Source organism: Haliotis rufescens, unplaced genomic scaffold (genome assembly GCF_023055435.1).
Source record: "Haliotis rufescens isolate VD_foot unplaced genomic scaffold, xgHalRufe1.0.p SCAF_10, whole genome shotgun sequence".
In the NCBI taxonomy this organism is placed as follows: domain Eukaryota; kingdom Metazoa; phylum Mollusca; class Gastropoda; order Lepetellida; family Haliotidae; genus Haliotis; species Haliotis rufescens.
The window spans coordinates 9,409,278-9,424,974 of NW_025963780.1; the positions used below are offsets into that span (position 1 = coordinate 9,409,278).

The 15,697-nt window shown below is 45.7% G+C and overlaps 1 protein-coding gene across 1 annotated transcript in view; it reads right to left on the bottom strand.

Moving 5' to 3' along the window:
- The window catches only part of LOC124116201 (retinol dehydrogenase 7-like), a 52,724-nt gene extending 39,824 nt beyond the window's left edge, over nucleotides 1-12,900 (bottom strand). The window contains exons 1-4 of the mRNA XM_046477453.2: nucleotides 12,809-12,900; nucleotides 10,628-10,958; nucleotides 9,790-10,048; nucleotides 9,352-9,515 (exon numbers count right to left, since the gene is read on the bottom strand). Coding sequence (XP_046333409.2) covers nucleotides 9,352-9,515; nucleotides 9,790-10,048; nucleotides 10,628-10,949 — 745 coding nt within the window. The 5' untranslated portion in view covers nucleotides 10,950-10,958; nucleotides 12,809-12,900. The remainder of the gene's footprint in view (nucleotides 1-9,351; nucleotides 9,516-9,789; nucleotides 10,049-10,627; nucleotides 10,959-12,808) is intronic.
- Between the last annotated feature and the right edge of the window lie 2,797 nt (nucleotides 12,901-15,697).

Here is a 15,697-nt window from a genome sequence, read left to right on the forward strand (position 1 = left end):
TACATCGTCTCCCTGTTCCCGAACACGTTACATCGTCTCCCTGTACCCGTCCACGTTACATCGTCTCCCTGTACCCGACCATGGTGTATCGTCTCCCTATCCCCGACCACGTTACATCATCTCCATGTACCCGACCATGGTGTATCGACTCCCTGTTACCGACCACGTTACATCGTCTCCCCGTCCCCTACCACGTTACATCGTCTCCCCGTCCGCGACAACGTTACATCGTCTCCCTGTTCCCGAACACGTTACATCGTCTCCCTGTACCCGTCCACGTTACATCGTCTCCCTGTACCCGACCATGGTGTATCGTCTCCCTATCCCCGACCACGTTACATCATCTCCATGTACCCGACCATGGTGTATCGACTCCCTGTTACCGACCACGTTACATCGTCTCCCCGTCCCCTACCACGTTACATCGTCTCCCCGTCCGCGACCACGTTACATTGTCTCCCTGTCCGCGACCACGGTGCATCGTCTCCCTGTTCCCGACAACGTTACATCGTCCCCCTGTCCCTGACCAGGATACATTATATCCCTCTCCCCGACCACGTCACATCGTATCCCTGTCCCTGACCACGGTACATTATATCCCTCTCCCCGACCACGTCACATCGTATCCCTGTCCCTGACCACGTCACATCGTCTCCCTATCCCTGACCAGAATACATTATATCCCTCTCCCCGACCACGTCACATCGTATCCCTGTCCCCGACCACGTCACATCGTCTCCCTGTCCCTGACAACGGTACATTATATCCCTCTCCCCGACCACGTCACATCGTATCCCTGTCCCTGACAACGGTACATTATATCCCTCTCCCCGACCACGTCACATCGTATCCCTGTCCCTGACAACGGTACATTATATCCCTCTCCCCGACCACGTCACATCGTATCCCTGTCCCTGACAACGGTACATTATATCCCTCTCCCCGACCACGTCACATCGTATCCCTGTCCCTGACAACGGTACATTATATCCCTTTCCCCGACCACGTCACATCGTATCCCTGTCCCCGACCACGTCACATCGTCTCCCTATCCCTGACAACGGTACATTATATCCCTCTCCCCGACCACGTCACATCGTATCCCTGTCCCTGACAACGGTACATTATATCCCTCTCCCCGACCACGTCACATCGTATCCCTGTCCCTGACAACGGTACATTATATCCCTCTCCCCGACCACGTCACATCGTATCCCTGTCCCTGACAACGGTACATTATATCCCTCTCCCCGACCACGTCACATCGTATCCCTGTCCCTGACAACGGTACATTATATCCCTCTCCCCGACCACGTCACATCGTATCCCTGTCCCTGACAACGGTACATCATATCCCTCTCCCCGACCACGTCACATCGTATCCCTGTCCCCGACCACGTCACATCGTCTCCCTATCCCTGACAACGGTACATTATATCCCTCTCCCCGACCACGTCACATCGTATCCCTGTCCCTGACAACGGTACATTATATCCCTCTCCCCGACCACGTCTCATCGTATCCCTGTCCCTGACAACGGTACATTATATCCCTCTCCCCGACCACGTCACATCGTATCCCTGTCCCTGACAACGGTACATTATATCCCTCTCCCCGACCACGTCACATCGTATCCCTGTCCCTGACAACGGTACATTATATCCCTCTCCCCGACCACGTCACATCGTATCCCTGTCCCTGACAACGGTACATTATATCCCTCTCCCCGACCACGTCACATCGTATCCCTGTCCCCGACCACGTCACATCGTCTCCCTATCCCTGACAACGGTACATTATATCCCTCTCCCCGACCACGTCACATCGTATCCCTGTCCCTGACAACGGTACATTATATCCCTCTCCCCGACCACGTCACATCGTCTCCCTATCCCTGACAACGGTACATTATATCCCTCTCCCCGACCACGTCTCATCGTATCCCTATCCCTGACAACGGTACATTATATCCCTCTCCCCGACCACGTCACATCGTCTCCCTATCCCTGACAACGGTACATTATATCCCTCTCCCCGACCACGTCTCATCGTATCCCTGTCCCTGACAACGGTACATTATATCCCTCTCCCCGACCACGTCACATCGTATCCCTGTCCCTGACAACGGTACATTATATCCCTCTCCCCGACCACGTCACATCGTATCCCTGTCCCCGACCACGTCACATCGTCTCCCTATCCCTGACAACGGTACATTATATCCCTCTCCCCGACCACGTCACATCGTATCCCTGTCCCTGACAACGGTACATTATATCCCTCTCCCCGACCACGTCACATCGTCTCCCTATCCCTGACAACGGTACATTATATCCCTCTCCCCGACCACGTCACATCGTATCCCTGTCCCTGACAACGGTACATTATATCCCTCTCCCCGACCACGTCACATCGTCTCCCTATCCCTGACAACGGTACATTATATCCCTCTCCCCGACCACGTCTCATCGTATCCCTGTCCCTGACAACGGTACATTATATCCCTCTCCCCGACCACGTCACATCGTATCCCTGTCCCTGACAACGGTACATTATATCCCTCTCCCCGACCACGTCACATCGTATCCCTGTCCCTGACAACGGTACATTATATCCCTGTCCCCGACCACGTCACATCGTATCCCTGTCCCCGACCACGTCACATCGTCTCCCTATCCCTGACAACGGTACATTATATCCCTCTCCCCGACCACGTCACATCGTATCCCTGTCCCTGACAACGGTACATTATATCCCTCTCCCCGACCACGTCACATCGTCTCCCTATCCCTGACAACGGTACATTATATCCCTCTCCCCGACCACGTCTCATCGTATCCCTATCCCTGACAACGGTACATTATATCCCTCTCCCCGACCACGTCACATCGTCTCCCTATCCCTGACAACGGTACATTATATCCCTCTCCCCGACCACGTCTCATCGTATCCCTGTCCCTGACAACGGTACATTATATCCCTCTCCCCGACCACGTCACATCGTATCCCTGTCCCTGACAACGGTACATTATATCCCTCTCCCCGACCACGTCACATCGTATCCCTGTCCCCGACCACGTCACATCGTCTCCCTATCCCTGACAACGGTACATTATATCCCTCTCCCCGACCACGTCACATCGTATCCCTGTCCCTGACAACGGTACATTATATCCCTCTCCCCGACCACGTCACATCGTCTCCCTATCCCTGACAACGGTACATTATATCCCTCTCCCCGACCACGTCTCATCGTATCCCTATCCCTGACAACGGTACATTATATCCCTCTCCCCGACCACGTCACATCGTCTCCCTATCCCTGACAACGGTACATTATATCCCTCTCCCCGACCACGTCTCATCGTATCCCTGTCCCTGACAACGGTACATTATATCCCTCTCCCCGACCACGTCACATCGTATCCCTGTCCCTGACAACGGTACATTATATCCCTCTCCCCGACCACGTCACATCGTATCCCTGTCCCTGACAACGGTACATTATATCCCTCTCCCCGACCACGTCACATCGTATCCCTGTCCCCGACCACGTCACATCGTCTCCCTATCCCTGACAACGGTACATTATATCCCTCTCCCCGACCACGTCACATCGTATCCCTGTCCCTGACAACGGTACATTATATCCCTCTCCCCGACCACGTCACATCGTATCCCTGTCCCTGACAACGGTACATTATATCCCTCTCCCCGGCCACGTCACATCGTCTCCCTATCCCTGACCACGTTACATCGTATCCCTGTCCCTGACCACGTCACATCGTCTCCCTATCCCTGACAACGGTACATTATATCCCTCTCCCCGGCCACGTCACATCGTCTCCCTATCCCCGACCACGTTACATCGTATCCCTGTCCCTAACCACGTCACATCGTCTCCCTATCCCTGACAACGGTACATTATATCCCTCTCCCCGACCACGTCACATCGTATCCCTGTCCCTGACAACGGTACATTATATCCCTCTCCCCGACCACGTCACATCGTATCCCTGTCCCTGACAACGGTACATTATATCCCTCTCCCCGACCACGTCACATCGTATCCCTGTCCCCGACCACGTCACATCGTCTCCCTATCCCTGACAACGGTACATTATATCCCTCTCCCCGACCACGTCACATCGTATCCCTGTCCCTGACAACGGTACATTATATCCCTCTCCCCGACCACGTCACATCGTATCCCTGTCCCTGACAACGGTACATTATATCCCTCTCCCCGACCACGTCACATCGTATCCCTGTCCCTGACAACGGTACATTATATCCCTCTCCCCGGCCACGTCACATCGTCTCCCTATCCCTGACCACGTTACATCGTATCCCTGTCCCTGACCACGTCACATCGTCTCCCTATCCCTGACAACGGTACATTATATCCCTCTCCCCGGCCACGTCACATCGTCTCCCTATCCCCGACCACGTTACATCGTATCCCTGTCCCTAACCACGTCACATCTGTGAAACTGTGACGAGCCACCTCCATAAATCACTGGACTACCCCACATCCCAAATGATACTTGTGTCCGGTATGTGGAATATATACTGTTACATTTCTCAACCCTTCACGGAAATCATGTTGATAGATTTTCTAAATGTGTATGTTAAGTGATATATTCAGTGGAAATGTGAAAGAAATTCAGTATCTGGATATGCCAGGGTCAATGATGTTTTTTCGTTCGGTTGAACAGTACATGATTGTGTCGAATCATGTATGAAGAGAAATGTTCGACTTATCCGATGTATCATTGAATTCATCTAACACGATAATCGAGCACGGTTTATGAGGTAAGTGGATTTATTTTATTGTGATTGTATATATTACAGATCGGGAAATGAAATCAATATTAATCAAATTGATCAATGTTCTACATTTTGCGGGCTTCTTAGAAACGAACAAAATAAATATACTTTCATTGGTATGACGAATGAGTTTCAACAAAAAGTGTACCTATATCCGGATATATAAGATTGCTACGCCATAAATCGCAATGAACAATGAAGAACGAAGCGTGGTTTATTTCACGTTCATGTTCATTTCATGTTGAATCATGACGTCATTTCTGGAGATTCGAATATGCTCTCGTAATTTGATGACGCCATATTATTTTTTAGATGGACGTGTCTAGAAAGTTTTTCCCTATAGATGTAGCTGGGCTTCGCAGATATACGCAGTGGCCGAACGATCGCATCCAAAAGTGGAAGAGATATGACAATCGGTATTTGGAGAAAAGGTACAGATAATCGACGTGGGAATTGTAAGAACATGCGGGAAGTACTAAACTTAACCCACCTAGCTGTTCGTAAAAAGGACATGTCCGACATTTCCGAAGTCGGATTCTATTTAAGGTATCATCATTATTCAAATTTTGGTAACTATTTATAAAGCTTGTACATTTTATCAACATCCTTAAAGAGGATGTACACAATGTTGACATCTCATATAAGAAATAAACGACTCTTCGACTTGAATTCCATTGATGAATAGGAAACGCCGGTTCTAACGCAGGTACGGCGTGACGTCACAGTACTTAAACAACTAGCAATTAAGGTGTTCTGCATCAAAGGGACGGCATTCTGATTGGTTAACAGGAAGGGACGTGATTCTGATTGGCTAATCATGTCCGAGACGGTGACGTCACACTAAAAATAGAGATCAGTAGCTATGAACCAGTGTATTTCAAGGTGTGGTGCAATAACCGGGAAATCCCGCGCTATAGACAGATCAACGGTTACACATTCAAACATGGTCTAATAAGTATCAAAATCTGTAGAGTGGTATGTATGAATTCCTTTGAAATAGTGAGGAAGCAATGTTGTCAGTTCTTTTATGTTTACATTAGTTGCATAGGTAAAGGAGAATTGTTTTGTTACTGTAAACAGAGTGATGAACTAGGTCACATAACAGCCTTGTCCACTGAAGGCAATCAGCTGTGTAAACAAGCCTTTGAGAACCTGTATCCACGGGTTAACATAAACACAAAAGTACGTTTGACATTGAATGTAGCCCAGCCCCGTCTCTATAGTTATGAATGGCTATGTAGTTGATAAACGTTTAATTTGTCTAATATTTATTTTAATACCAAACATCCAGCCTCCTTTTCTGGGCCCAATAAGCTGTATCTCATTGTCAAAAAGGAGGGGAAATTTGATATTAGTTTACATCACATCAAGAAGTGGTTGGCATCCAAAGTTGCCTATTCGCTTCAGCGACCTTTAAGATACTTTTCAAGCGGAAGAGAGTGGTGGCTTCAGGCCTCAATGATCGATGGGATATTGATTTGGCTGATGTGGAAAGCATATTTGTCTAGTATTTATTTTAATACCAAACACTCAGCTTCCTTCTCTGGCCCTGCTAAGTTATATCACATTGTGAAAAGATAAGGTAAATTTGATATCAGTTTACATCGCATAAAGAAATGGTTGGCATCCCAAGATGCCTATTCGCCTCAGCGACCTTTAAGATTCAAGTTCAAGCGGAACAGAGTGGTGGCTTCAGGCCTCAATGCTCACGGATTGAGTGAATATCGTACTGTATTGATAATCCTACAGCTATATCAACTCACTGGTTTCACATAACCACAAGGATTTATGTCATTACATATGAAAAACAAACAAAAATTAACCTGTTCATTTTTTTCCTATGTTTCTAAGTCATGATGCTTCTAGTCTGACACACAGAGTCAGAGTTGTAAGGATGTTTTGTTCGAGCAGTACATCATTCAAATGTCAAATGGTCTGCAGGTATATGTTTTCAATAGATGGAGTCGTGACGACTCCTCGGTTACTGTCCGTCTGACAATTGCCCATTGAAAAGACTTGATCCGGTACGTAGGTCAGGCGCGAGATTCAAACCGAGGTCACGTGACGCCCAGTCAAGAAACTTCTAGTCTGATTTACATTGATTACATGCCTCTGAAAAGCAGCAGTCTGTGACGATACATATCTATTCCGTAAATAAACTTTATATACATAATGTAAAGAGACATTATATTGAAACCTAAAACATACATATGTAGTTTGTTCGGATAATATTTTAAACAACATAATATTTCACTCTCACAAGGCTGTAACCTACATATCTCTGACGATGGTTCAATTAGTGTTCAACGAGTGTGGCAGAAGAAATTGATCATTGAAATTATGGATGTGTGACCAGCGAGATTATATAAAAAAATAACGACATGGACTATGTATGTGTATAGCGGTACTATTGGCAAACAATTTTATGGTCAAATCCCATTTTAAGTGTATACTTTCAAAACTGACGACAACAGGAAAGTGTTCAGACACGTTGTCCGACACTTTCACTGAACTAATGTGACCCCCGCCCCCGCCCCCGCCCCCGCCCCCCGCGTCCCCTCCTACGAGTGAGCACCTTCGGGCAATACATAATTAGCAGATACTATCCGGTCAGATATCCACTCCGGAAGATTCCACAGCAGTCTAAAGTAGTACTTGCAGTCGTTTCCAACGAGATAGCGTGTGCGAGGGAACATGGCGGTGATGGCGTGTGTGTAGGCGTCCACCACCAGATGCGTCTTGGGGGACGCTACCTCGTTTGCGACTTTGTCAAAAACCGGAAGCACTACAAAATAGAGATGGCAGCATGTGTTACTGGTAAAAATATGCGTTATTCGCCGCTAGGTGCATCGAGTATTGTTAACACTAAACCTCCATAAAAGATACGGAGTCACTTGGTCTTTGCCAGCCTTCGATTTGTCGTGTTAAGTCTGGTATCAGTACACCTTATAGAATCTAGCTATCAGATTGGGCAATCACCGAATTGTAAAATTTCATACAATTTTGGTTTTCGGATATTATGACGTCATAATGTTTATGTTGACGACACTTGCTTGTCGGGGGTACAGGTGGTCCTGTCGTCTCTATACGCCGCGATTCGCTGTGCAGAGTTGTGTCCCTTGGGTTCGCCAGAAACCTATGATTGTGGGTTTGAATCACGGTTCGCCCCGATTATTTTTCTAGGTTTGTCAGCACCATGCATCACTTCGGGCTTCCCTCCAACATTAAGCTGACACGCCGCCATATAACTGTAATACTGTAAATAGCGGCGTTAAACCCAACTCACTCACTCACCTGCTTGTCCCGTCACAGTTGACCATGTCCGTACTTCGAGTTATCATACTGAAAGTCCATCCACAAGATAGATCTTATTGTCAAAATCAAATCAAATTTGATCCTTTCTCGACGCAAGAGATTCTTACTGGTTTGTCATGTCAGTAATGTCTTGAATAGATAAAAAAATGAGATGATGGTGCATCTTCATTGGACAAGACTCGCACCTCAAATACTCAAAAGAATATTTCTAAACAAACAAATATAATTTCAATATATCACGTATGTGTGTTTCATTATAATAAAGTTATTTCCCATCATTTCACTTCCTCATGTTTATACTGCTATCGTAGCAATACAAGATGCGAAAAATGCTCCTTTTGTATGGAATCATCAGTATAAATCGCATACGGGTCGAAGAAAAGGTACATGCCACATTTGTTATGTACTCTTTATAATTCTTAATATCCTGTGATTACAATCTTTCAGAAAAGGTGAAACATGTGATTAAAATATCAAAATCAACTTAACGATTAAACGCCCACCTGGTGAATCGTTATACATCAGTTAATTTGCTTTGCCTAAAAAGGTAGCGGAAGATACAAAAACAATAATTTTGTGCGTGATGTAGTTTTATGTGACCCCAAAATGAGGGTTGAAAAGGAGGGACATGTAGGCATCAATTTTCCCTGAAGATAAAACTGAAACAAGTAGAGGAGCAATTCGTGCCGTGTGATTTGCAATTGTTTGTGAATTTCCTTATATATGTGCTTCTGTGCACTCTTTATATACATACATGTACATACGTAACCATTAGTGTGCTAGGTCGCAATTGGCAACTATAATCCTCGGTTGAGTCAGTGAGTGAGTATGCTTTTACACCGCTTTTAGCAATATTCCAGCAATATCACGGCTGGGGACACCACAAATAGGCTTCACATATTGTACCCACGTCGGCATTCGAACCCGGGTCCTAGGCGTGACGAGCTAACGCTTTAACCACTAGGCTACACGACCGCCCCTCTTAGGTTGAGGACCGAGCATACAAAAGGAGCAGTGGTCCAGCGGGCATGTGTTATGAATGTCAAAGAAGTCAGCGAGCCTGAACACCCGATCCCGTTAGTCGCCTAGGCCTCTTACGGCAAGCATGTGTTGCTGAGGATCAATTCTCTACCCATGGCCAGATCCTAACGGGACTACAAATGTGAACGTCTGCTATAAATGCTGATATGATAGTAGTTTGTTTACCTTTCTGAACGTATCCATTTCCGTAATATCTCTGTACATCCGGGTCCGTCTGTTTAAAACTGTTCTCAAAAGATGTTTTCATATCATCGGTGTTCAGTATATTTGTTCGGAAGTAACCGGGTTCTAGTAAATGAACGGTCATGCCCTCCTTCAAAACTTCACGTCTGAAAATACAACACATGTCATTAGTACTCACTATCTGACAGACAGACAACTATCTATGTACCGAAAACAATCCGACAATACACTCTTGACAAAATCGTGAATGAGGGAATGGAGTTTTACGCCACATTTTGCGATATTTCAGCCATATCATGGCGGGGGGAACACGATAAGTGGTTTCACATGTACCCATTGTACCTATATGGGGAATCGAACTTTCACAAAATAGAACTAATAGTTTTCATCAGATAGAACAGAAGGCCCAAAGATTCAAACCTGAGACAATCTGTAAATCCTTCGACTCCATATTTGGACACAACATACGGCGCAAATGCTGCAGCAATCCTGCCGATTACGCTGGAGACATTGACTATGCGACCTTGACCTTTGCGTACCAGCGGCAGAAAGATTCTTGTGACGTCAATGACACCATACAGATTGATCGAGTTACAACGTTCATAGTCTTCCCTGGTCAACCATTCCGACAGTCCAAGTGCCCCGGTCACCCCTGCGTTGTTCACGACGGCCCACAGTCCTGTGCGATTAGGAAACAAACCATACCACATAAGGGACATTAGTGCTGATTCGGGAAAGGATACTGAACACAGGTCAGATAACTCCAGGGATTCAGGTTGATAAGACATTTCCCTTTGAAGATATCATAGGTAATTGGTGAAAAGGTGAACAGCAAGCCAGTGACGAAAATGTCTGTCAGTCTGTCATAATAAACATTCCACAAAGTGTCTCTGTTTCTGTCTTTGGGGTAACATTAGCAGAGGTAGCAGTAGTAGTAGTAGTAGTAGCATCAGTAGAATTAGCAGTAGCAGAAGTAGCAGTAGTAGGCGTAGCGTCAGTAGTACTAGTAAAGTAGCATCACTAGTAGTAGTTGTAGTAGAAGTAGCATTAGTAGAAATAAGGGTAGTAGACGTAGCAGTAGTAATGGTAGTGGTAGTAGTAGTAGTAGAAGTAGCAGCAGTAGTAGAAGTAAGGGAAGTAGTAGCAGCAGTAGTAGCAGGGGGTCATCTGTATTGGTGCATTTTTTAGTTAAATCATCGCCACTCCAAAGATTATTTCAATTATGTCATGTGACATGAATCGGAAAATTAATGCTTACCTTTATTTGGCGGAAGCTGCTTTTCTACAGTTGCGCGTGCTTTCACAATACTGTCAGGTTTGGACACATCCAGCGACAATGTCTTCAGTCTGGCAGACGACACTTTCCTCAGTTCGTCCGCTCCTCTTTCAGAGAAACATGCTGCAAACACGCTGAAGCCGAGAGAGTCCAGTCGTTTGGCCAGCTGGTTCCCAAAGCCCGTGTCGCAGCCGGTGATGAACACATAACGCTCCCCATATTTGCCGACAGTTGGAAGTCTCATCAATTCTTTCAGGAGAAAGAAAACCACCACGACCGCAGCTACAACGTACAGCCACACCATCTTGAAGACCTGATGTGATGAAAATTAAATATTATCTGTAATAATGGACATAATTCATAGTCTCATATGTTTGTAAGAATTACACTTATTAACATCATGAAAGCGAGGCTATATTCAGTGGGTAGATATACAGGGAGTGGGGAAATGACTGATAGAACCAAGGATTCATATGGTTCCCATGAAGCCAGGCGATTTTATTAAACTTGATTGTGAGAGACCATTTTGGACACAATGCCTCGAGTCTGATTGACTGAGTGCTTGAGGGTTGAATTGAGTGCGTGATCGAGTGAATTGGGTATTTGATTGAGTGTGCGTGGAGGAGTGATTCTGTGATTGAAAGATTGATTGAAAGATTTGAGTATGTGATTTCACGATTGTGAGTGAGTGAGTGAGTGTATGTATGATTGAGTACGTGATCGAATGAATGAGTGTTTAATTGAGTGCATGTGAGTGAGCGAGTCTGTAATTGAATGACTGAGTGAGGGGGTCAGTATGTGATTGATATATTGCTTGAATGATTGGGCGTGCAATTGCATGAGTGTGTGATTGCGTGAGTATGTGTGTGTGTATTTGTGTCAGTGGTTGAGTGTGTGATCGAGTGAATGTGTGCTTGGTTGTTTGATGACAAGCATCAACCAAGTCAGCGAGCCTGACCACCCGATCCCGTTAGTCGCCTCTTACAAGCATAGTCGCCTTTTAGTCGCCAAGCATGGGTTGCTGAAGACATATTCTTACCTGGATCCTCACGGTTCGTGTACTTGGTTGAATGTGTGAGGGAGTGGGTCTGTGATTGAATGAGTGAGTGGGTGATTGCTCGTGTGTGTGTATTGCGTCAGTGTGTATTGGGGAGTGAGTCTGTGATTAGGTGATAAAGAAGTGTGTGTGTGTGTGTGTGATTAAGTGATGACGTGTGTATGCTGATTGAGTGTGTGATTAAGCACGTTAGTGAGGGAGTATGTGATTGAGTGGAGGCGTCAAATGACCAAGTTGTCTCTAGGTTACCATTATGCCGAAGTTATTCTGCCTAAACATCTTCTAGAGCCAGTAGTGAGCTAGAGGAACCAGGAGATATTCACGAGCTGAAGCTACTAAACAACGCATTTGAAACCTTCACTCAGCAGAATATTGACACAAATCATGGCATATTTTGCAAAACTCTTTCGGTGAAAAACTCCAAAGCAAACTTCACTCAGTCACTCACTACCAAACCTGAGGATTCGACGTTAAACAAACTTCACTCAGTCACTCACTACCAAACCTGAGGATGCGACGTTAAGCAAACTTCACTCAGTCACTCACTACCAAACCTGAGGATGCGACGTTAAGCAAACTTCACTCAGCCATTCACTACCAAACCTGAGGATGCGACGTTAGGCAAACTTCACTCAGCCATTCACTACCACTTGCAAGCCTTTCTGGTATCAGGTAGGGAGGGAGTTCTCTGTCTTGATGCATGCACACTATGTGTCAGCCTCAAATACAGCTTATGAGCTCATCATAATCCCTAATACCCAAAAGTGATCACTATCATTATTGACGTTATTTTGCCACAAGTAAGTATTAATACTAAGAAGGTTATACCAGTAAGTATTAATCCCAAGATGCACGCAGTGATCAGTCCTGGCGATACGCCCATTGTGACGTGGTATGAAGACCTATAGATAGAAGCTCGTCAACAACGACACACAGATGACGAGGACACACATTCGGTCGTATCCCAGCACATTCGTACACACGAGTATGCATGAGGACAGGTTCTGATGTGTCTGAATACATAGTATACAAAACATCACGATTACCAGTTGTGTCACATGTGAATTCCTGTGACAGTTGTGACCGTTACAAGGCATACTACTTACAATGTATTGGAGTTTAGCCGCTAACGTATTTCTCAGCTGTGACACACTTTCAACAGCCAGGTAGGAGGTCGAGTCAACAACACACGCTCGGTAACTAAGAAACCTTTGGACTCCGGCTGCCTAAGATATCTTTTCACTGAGGGGACGTGATAGCCGCATATGTACACCCCCCGCCCCCCACACACACACTAATAGTGTCAGTTGTCCCGCTACAGCTATTATTCCCTCAATCGTTTTGCAGTCACTCGCCTATGGCGTGCCAGTATCATGTAATCGTGGGTTCAAATCTCAAATTTGACCCGAGTAATGTTTATTGGTTTGTCAGCACCGTACCTGTGTCCGCTGTAAGTGGTACACGTCTAAGACCATCATCACGCCAGCCTTTACTCAAGTAGCAAGCTGACACGCCGTGGTTGGACTGAAATACTGTTCAATGGCGATAAAACCAACTCACTGACATATTGTAATGTTGTAATCTTTCACATGTATACGATATGCAACTCTACACTAAATAGGATAGTATGTAACGGTTCATCCAACTATCGATGCACTGGGTTTTAGCGTACGGTGGTATGAGGACAAAACATCGTTGTTACTTCGAAATGTCATTAATCATATCCCCCAACTATAATATATAATGAAAGTCACCTCGTGTAATTCCGGACGATTTCCTTTGCAATCTGTTGAAGCAGGGACACGACATGCCTGTTAGGCTGACAATATGTCGCTGCTTATCGGTAATTATTGTTAGACCTCAGGGAAAACGTGAACATTGTGAATGTAAGACACGATAAAAAGACGTTCCAAAGAGGCTCAGTTTCAATGTTTCAATGTTGAAGAAAAAAAATACTTACTTAGTTTTTGTGCGTGTTGGAATGAATGTTGTTGAGCCACCCACGGACGTATGCAGTGAATCGACCGTTATCAGAAGTAGGGCAGTGCTGTTGTATTCTGGTGTAACTACACAAGTTTTACGAATTTGTCAGAATCTCCACGTACGCGTCCTTCGCAAACAGTGTTCGAGACTAACTATGTTATCCAGTGGTCAGTAATACCTATGCTTGTAATATACTGAACAACAAAAGTTCCTGTGACATTAAATAAGATTTAATGCAAAGTTAAGTTTTTTACCAAATCTGAAACAATTTCGGTTTGCAACAGATAAAGTACTCCTGTAAGTGTTTAAATGGTTTAATTTTCAGAAAATGCGTGATTTCATAAAAAATAACATGAACATGCCAAAATGTCAATTTACAAATCAATAGCGTGTGTGTCCACCTCTGGTTGCGATGCAAGCGACACATCTTCGTCTCATGAAATGGACCAGGCGTCACACAAAGTCCTGTGGGATATCTGTCAATATCTGCTGGAGCATGTTTCGAAGTTCCTGGATTGTCTGTGGAACACGTGGTTGACGTCGAAGGCGCCGATCCATCTCATCCAACATGTGCTCGATTGGTGAGAGATCAGGGGAGCGACCCGGCCAGGGAATGACATTCACGTTGTTTTGTTGAAGAGAATCCTGAACAAGTCGAGCAATAAGAGGCCCGGCGTTGTCATGTTGAAAGGTAATGCCTGGGCCATGACGACGCTAAAACGGTAGAACAACAGGGCCGATGATCTCGTCGCGGTAGCGCTGTCCATTGAGATTTCCCTCTACCACTATCAAACGGGTCCTCTGTCTTGCTGTAATCCCACCCCATACCATAACGCTGCCGACCCCGAACCGATCTTCTTCCATGACACAATGATTGACGTAACGTTCACCTCGACGTCGGTACACTCGAATCCGTCTATCGCTGTGGCTGAGGTGAAAACGAGACTCGTCAGTGAATAGAACTTGTCCCCACCGCATGCGTAGACGCTGTCTGCACCACTGTAGACGTGCTTGACGGTGGTTTCCTGTCAAAATGGGAGGTCTGGCGGGTCTTCTGGCGACAATCCCTGCACATCTGAGGCGACAAAGTACGGTTTGTGAAGATATTCGTCGAAGGCCAGGGATGCTTCTTGCAGTCACTGTTGCTGGCTGGAATCGATTTCGTAGATGTGTTGTTCGAATCCAGTTGTCTTGTCGATTATTGGTTACGCGTGGCCTGCCACACCGAGGATGGTCTCTGACTGCATTCGTCTGTTGCCAACGTTGCCATAAACACCAAATGGTGTTTCTGTGGACGTTTAATTGTCTTGCAACATCACGTTGACTCGATCCTGCTTCAAGCATACCAATGGCTCGCAGACGCTCATTTTCGGACAGGCGTGGCATTTCGTAATGTTGAATAATTGCGTAATTTTGTTGTTTTTCTGAGTGGTTGTTGTCAGCACGATGCTAAACAATGCATATGGAATCCCGTTAACGCACATGTTTTTATACCCATTCTTGGGTAGTGAAATGCACGGGGCTTGCATAAAAGCCAACCTTTGCATGGAATGCATGCTTTTCCGTAGCAGTTCCGTTTTTGTGACTTGATTCCATACAGGTTCTACAATATTGAAAACCAAACTTTACTTGTCTGAAAAATACACTAAAATATTGGTGTCACAGGAACATTTGTTGTTGAGTATACTTCAAGTCTCAAGTATCCTTAATTACTGCACTTGCTGTGTGAGAGGCACACCCGTGCTAGTGGGTGACACTAAAGTAGCGCCGCCTCACATACGACATATCTGTCCTTACATGTCATGCCGTGATATAGCTGAACCATTGCTCGACGGCGTGAATACCTTACTAACCCACTCCTACAACGTCCGTCTCGTAACGTGTTTCCAAAGTATGGCTTTCAGAATAGTTACTAGATTGACACAGATGCGAATTGTGATTTTGTTAAAGCTGTCATCTTTGATGTGAAGACGACTGGTATTGACTTTGCTTTGTGGTCGATTTGATCTGAG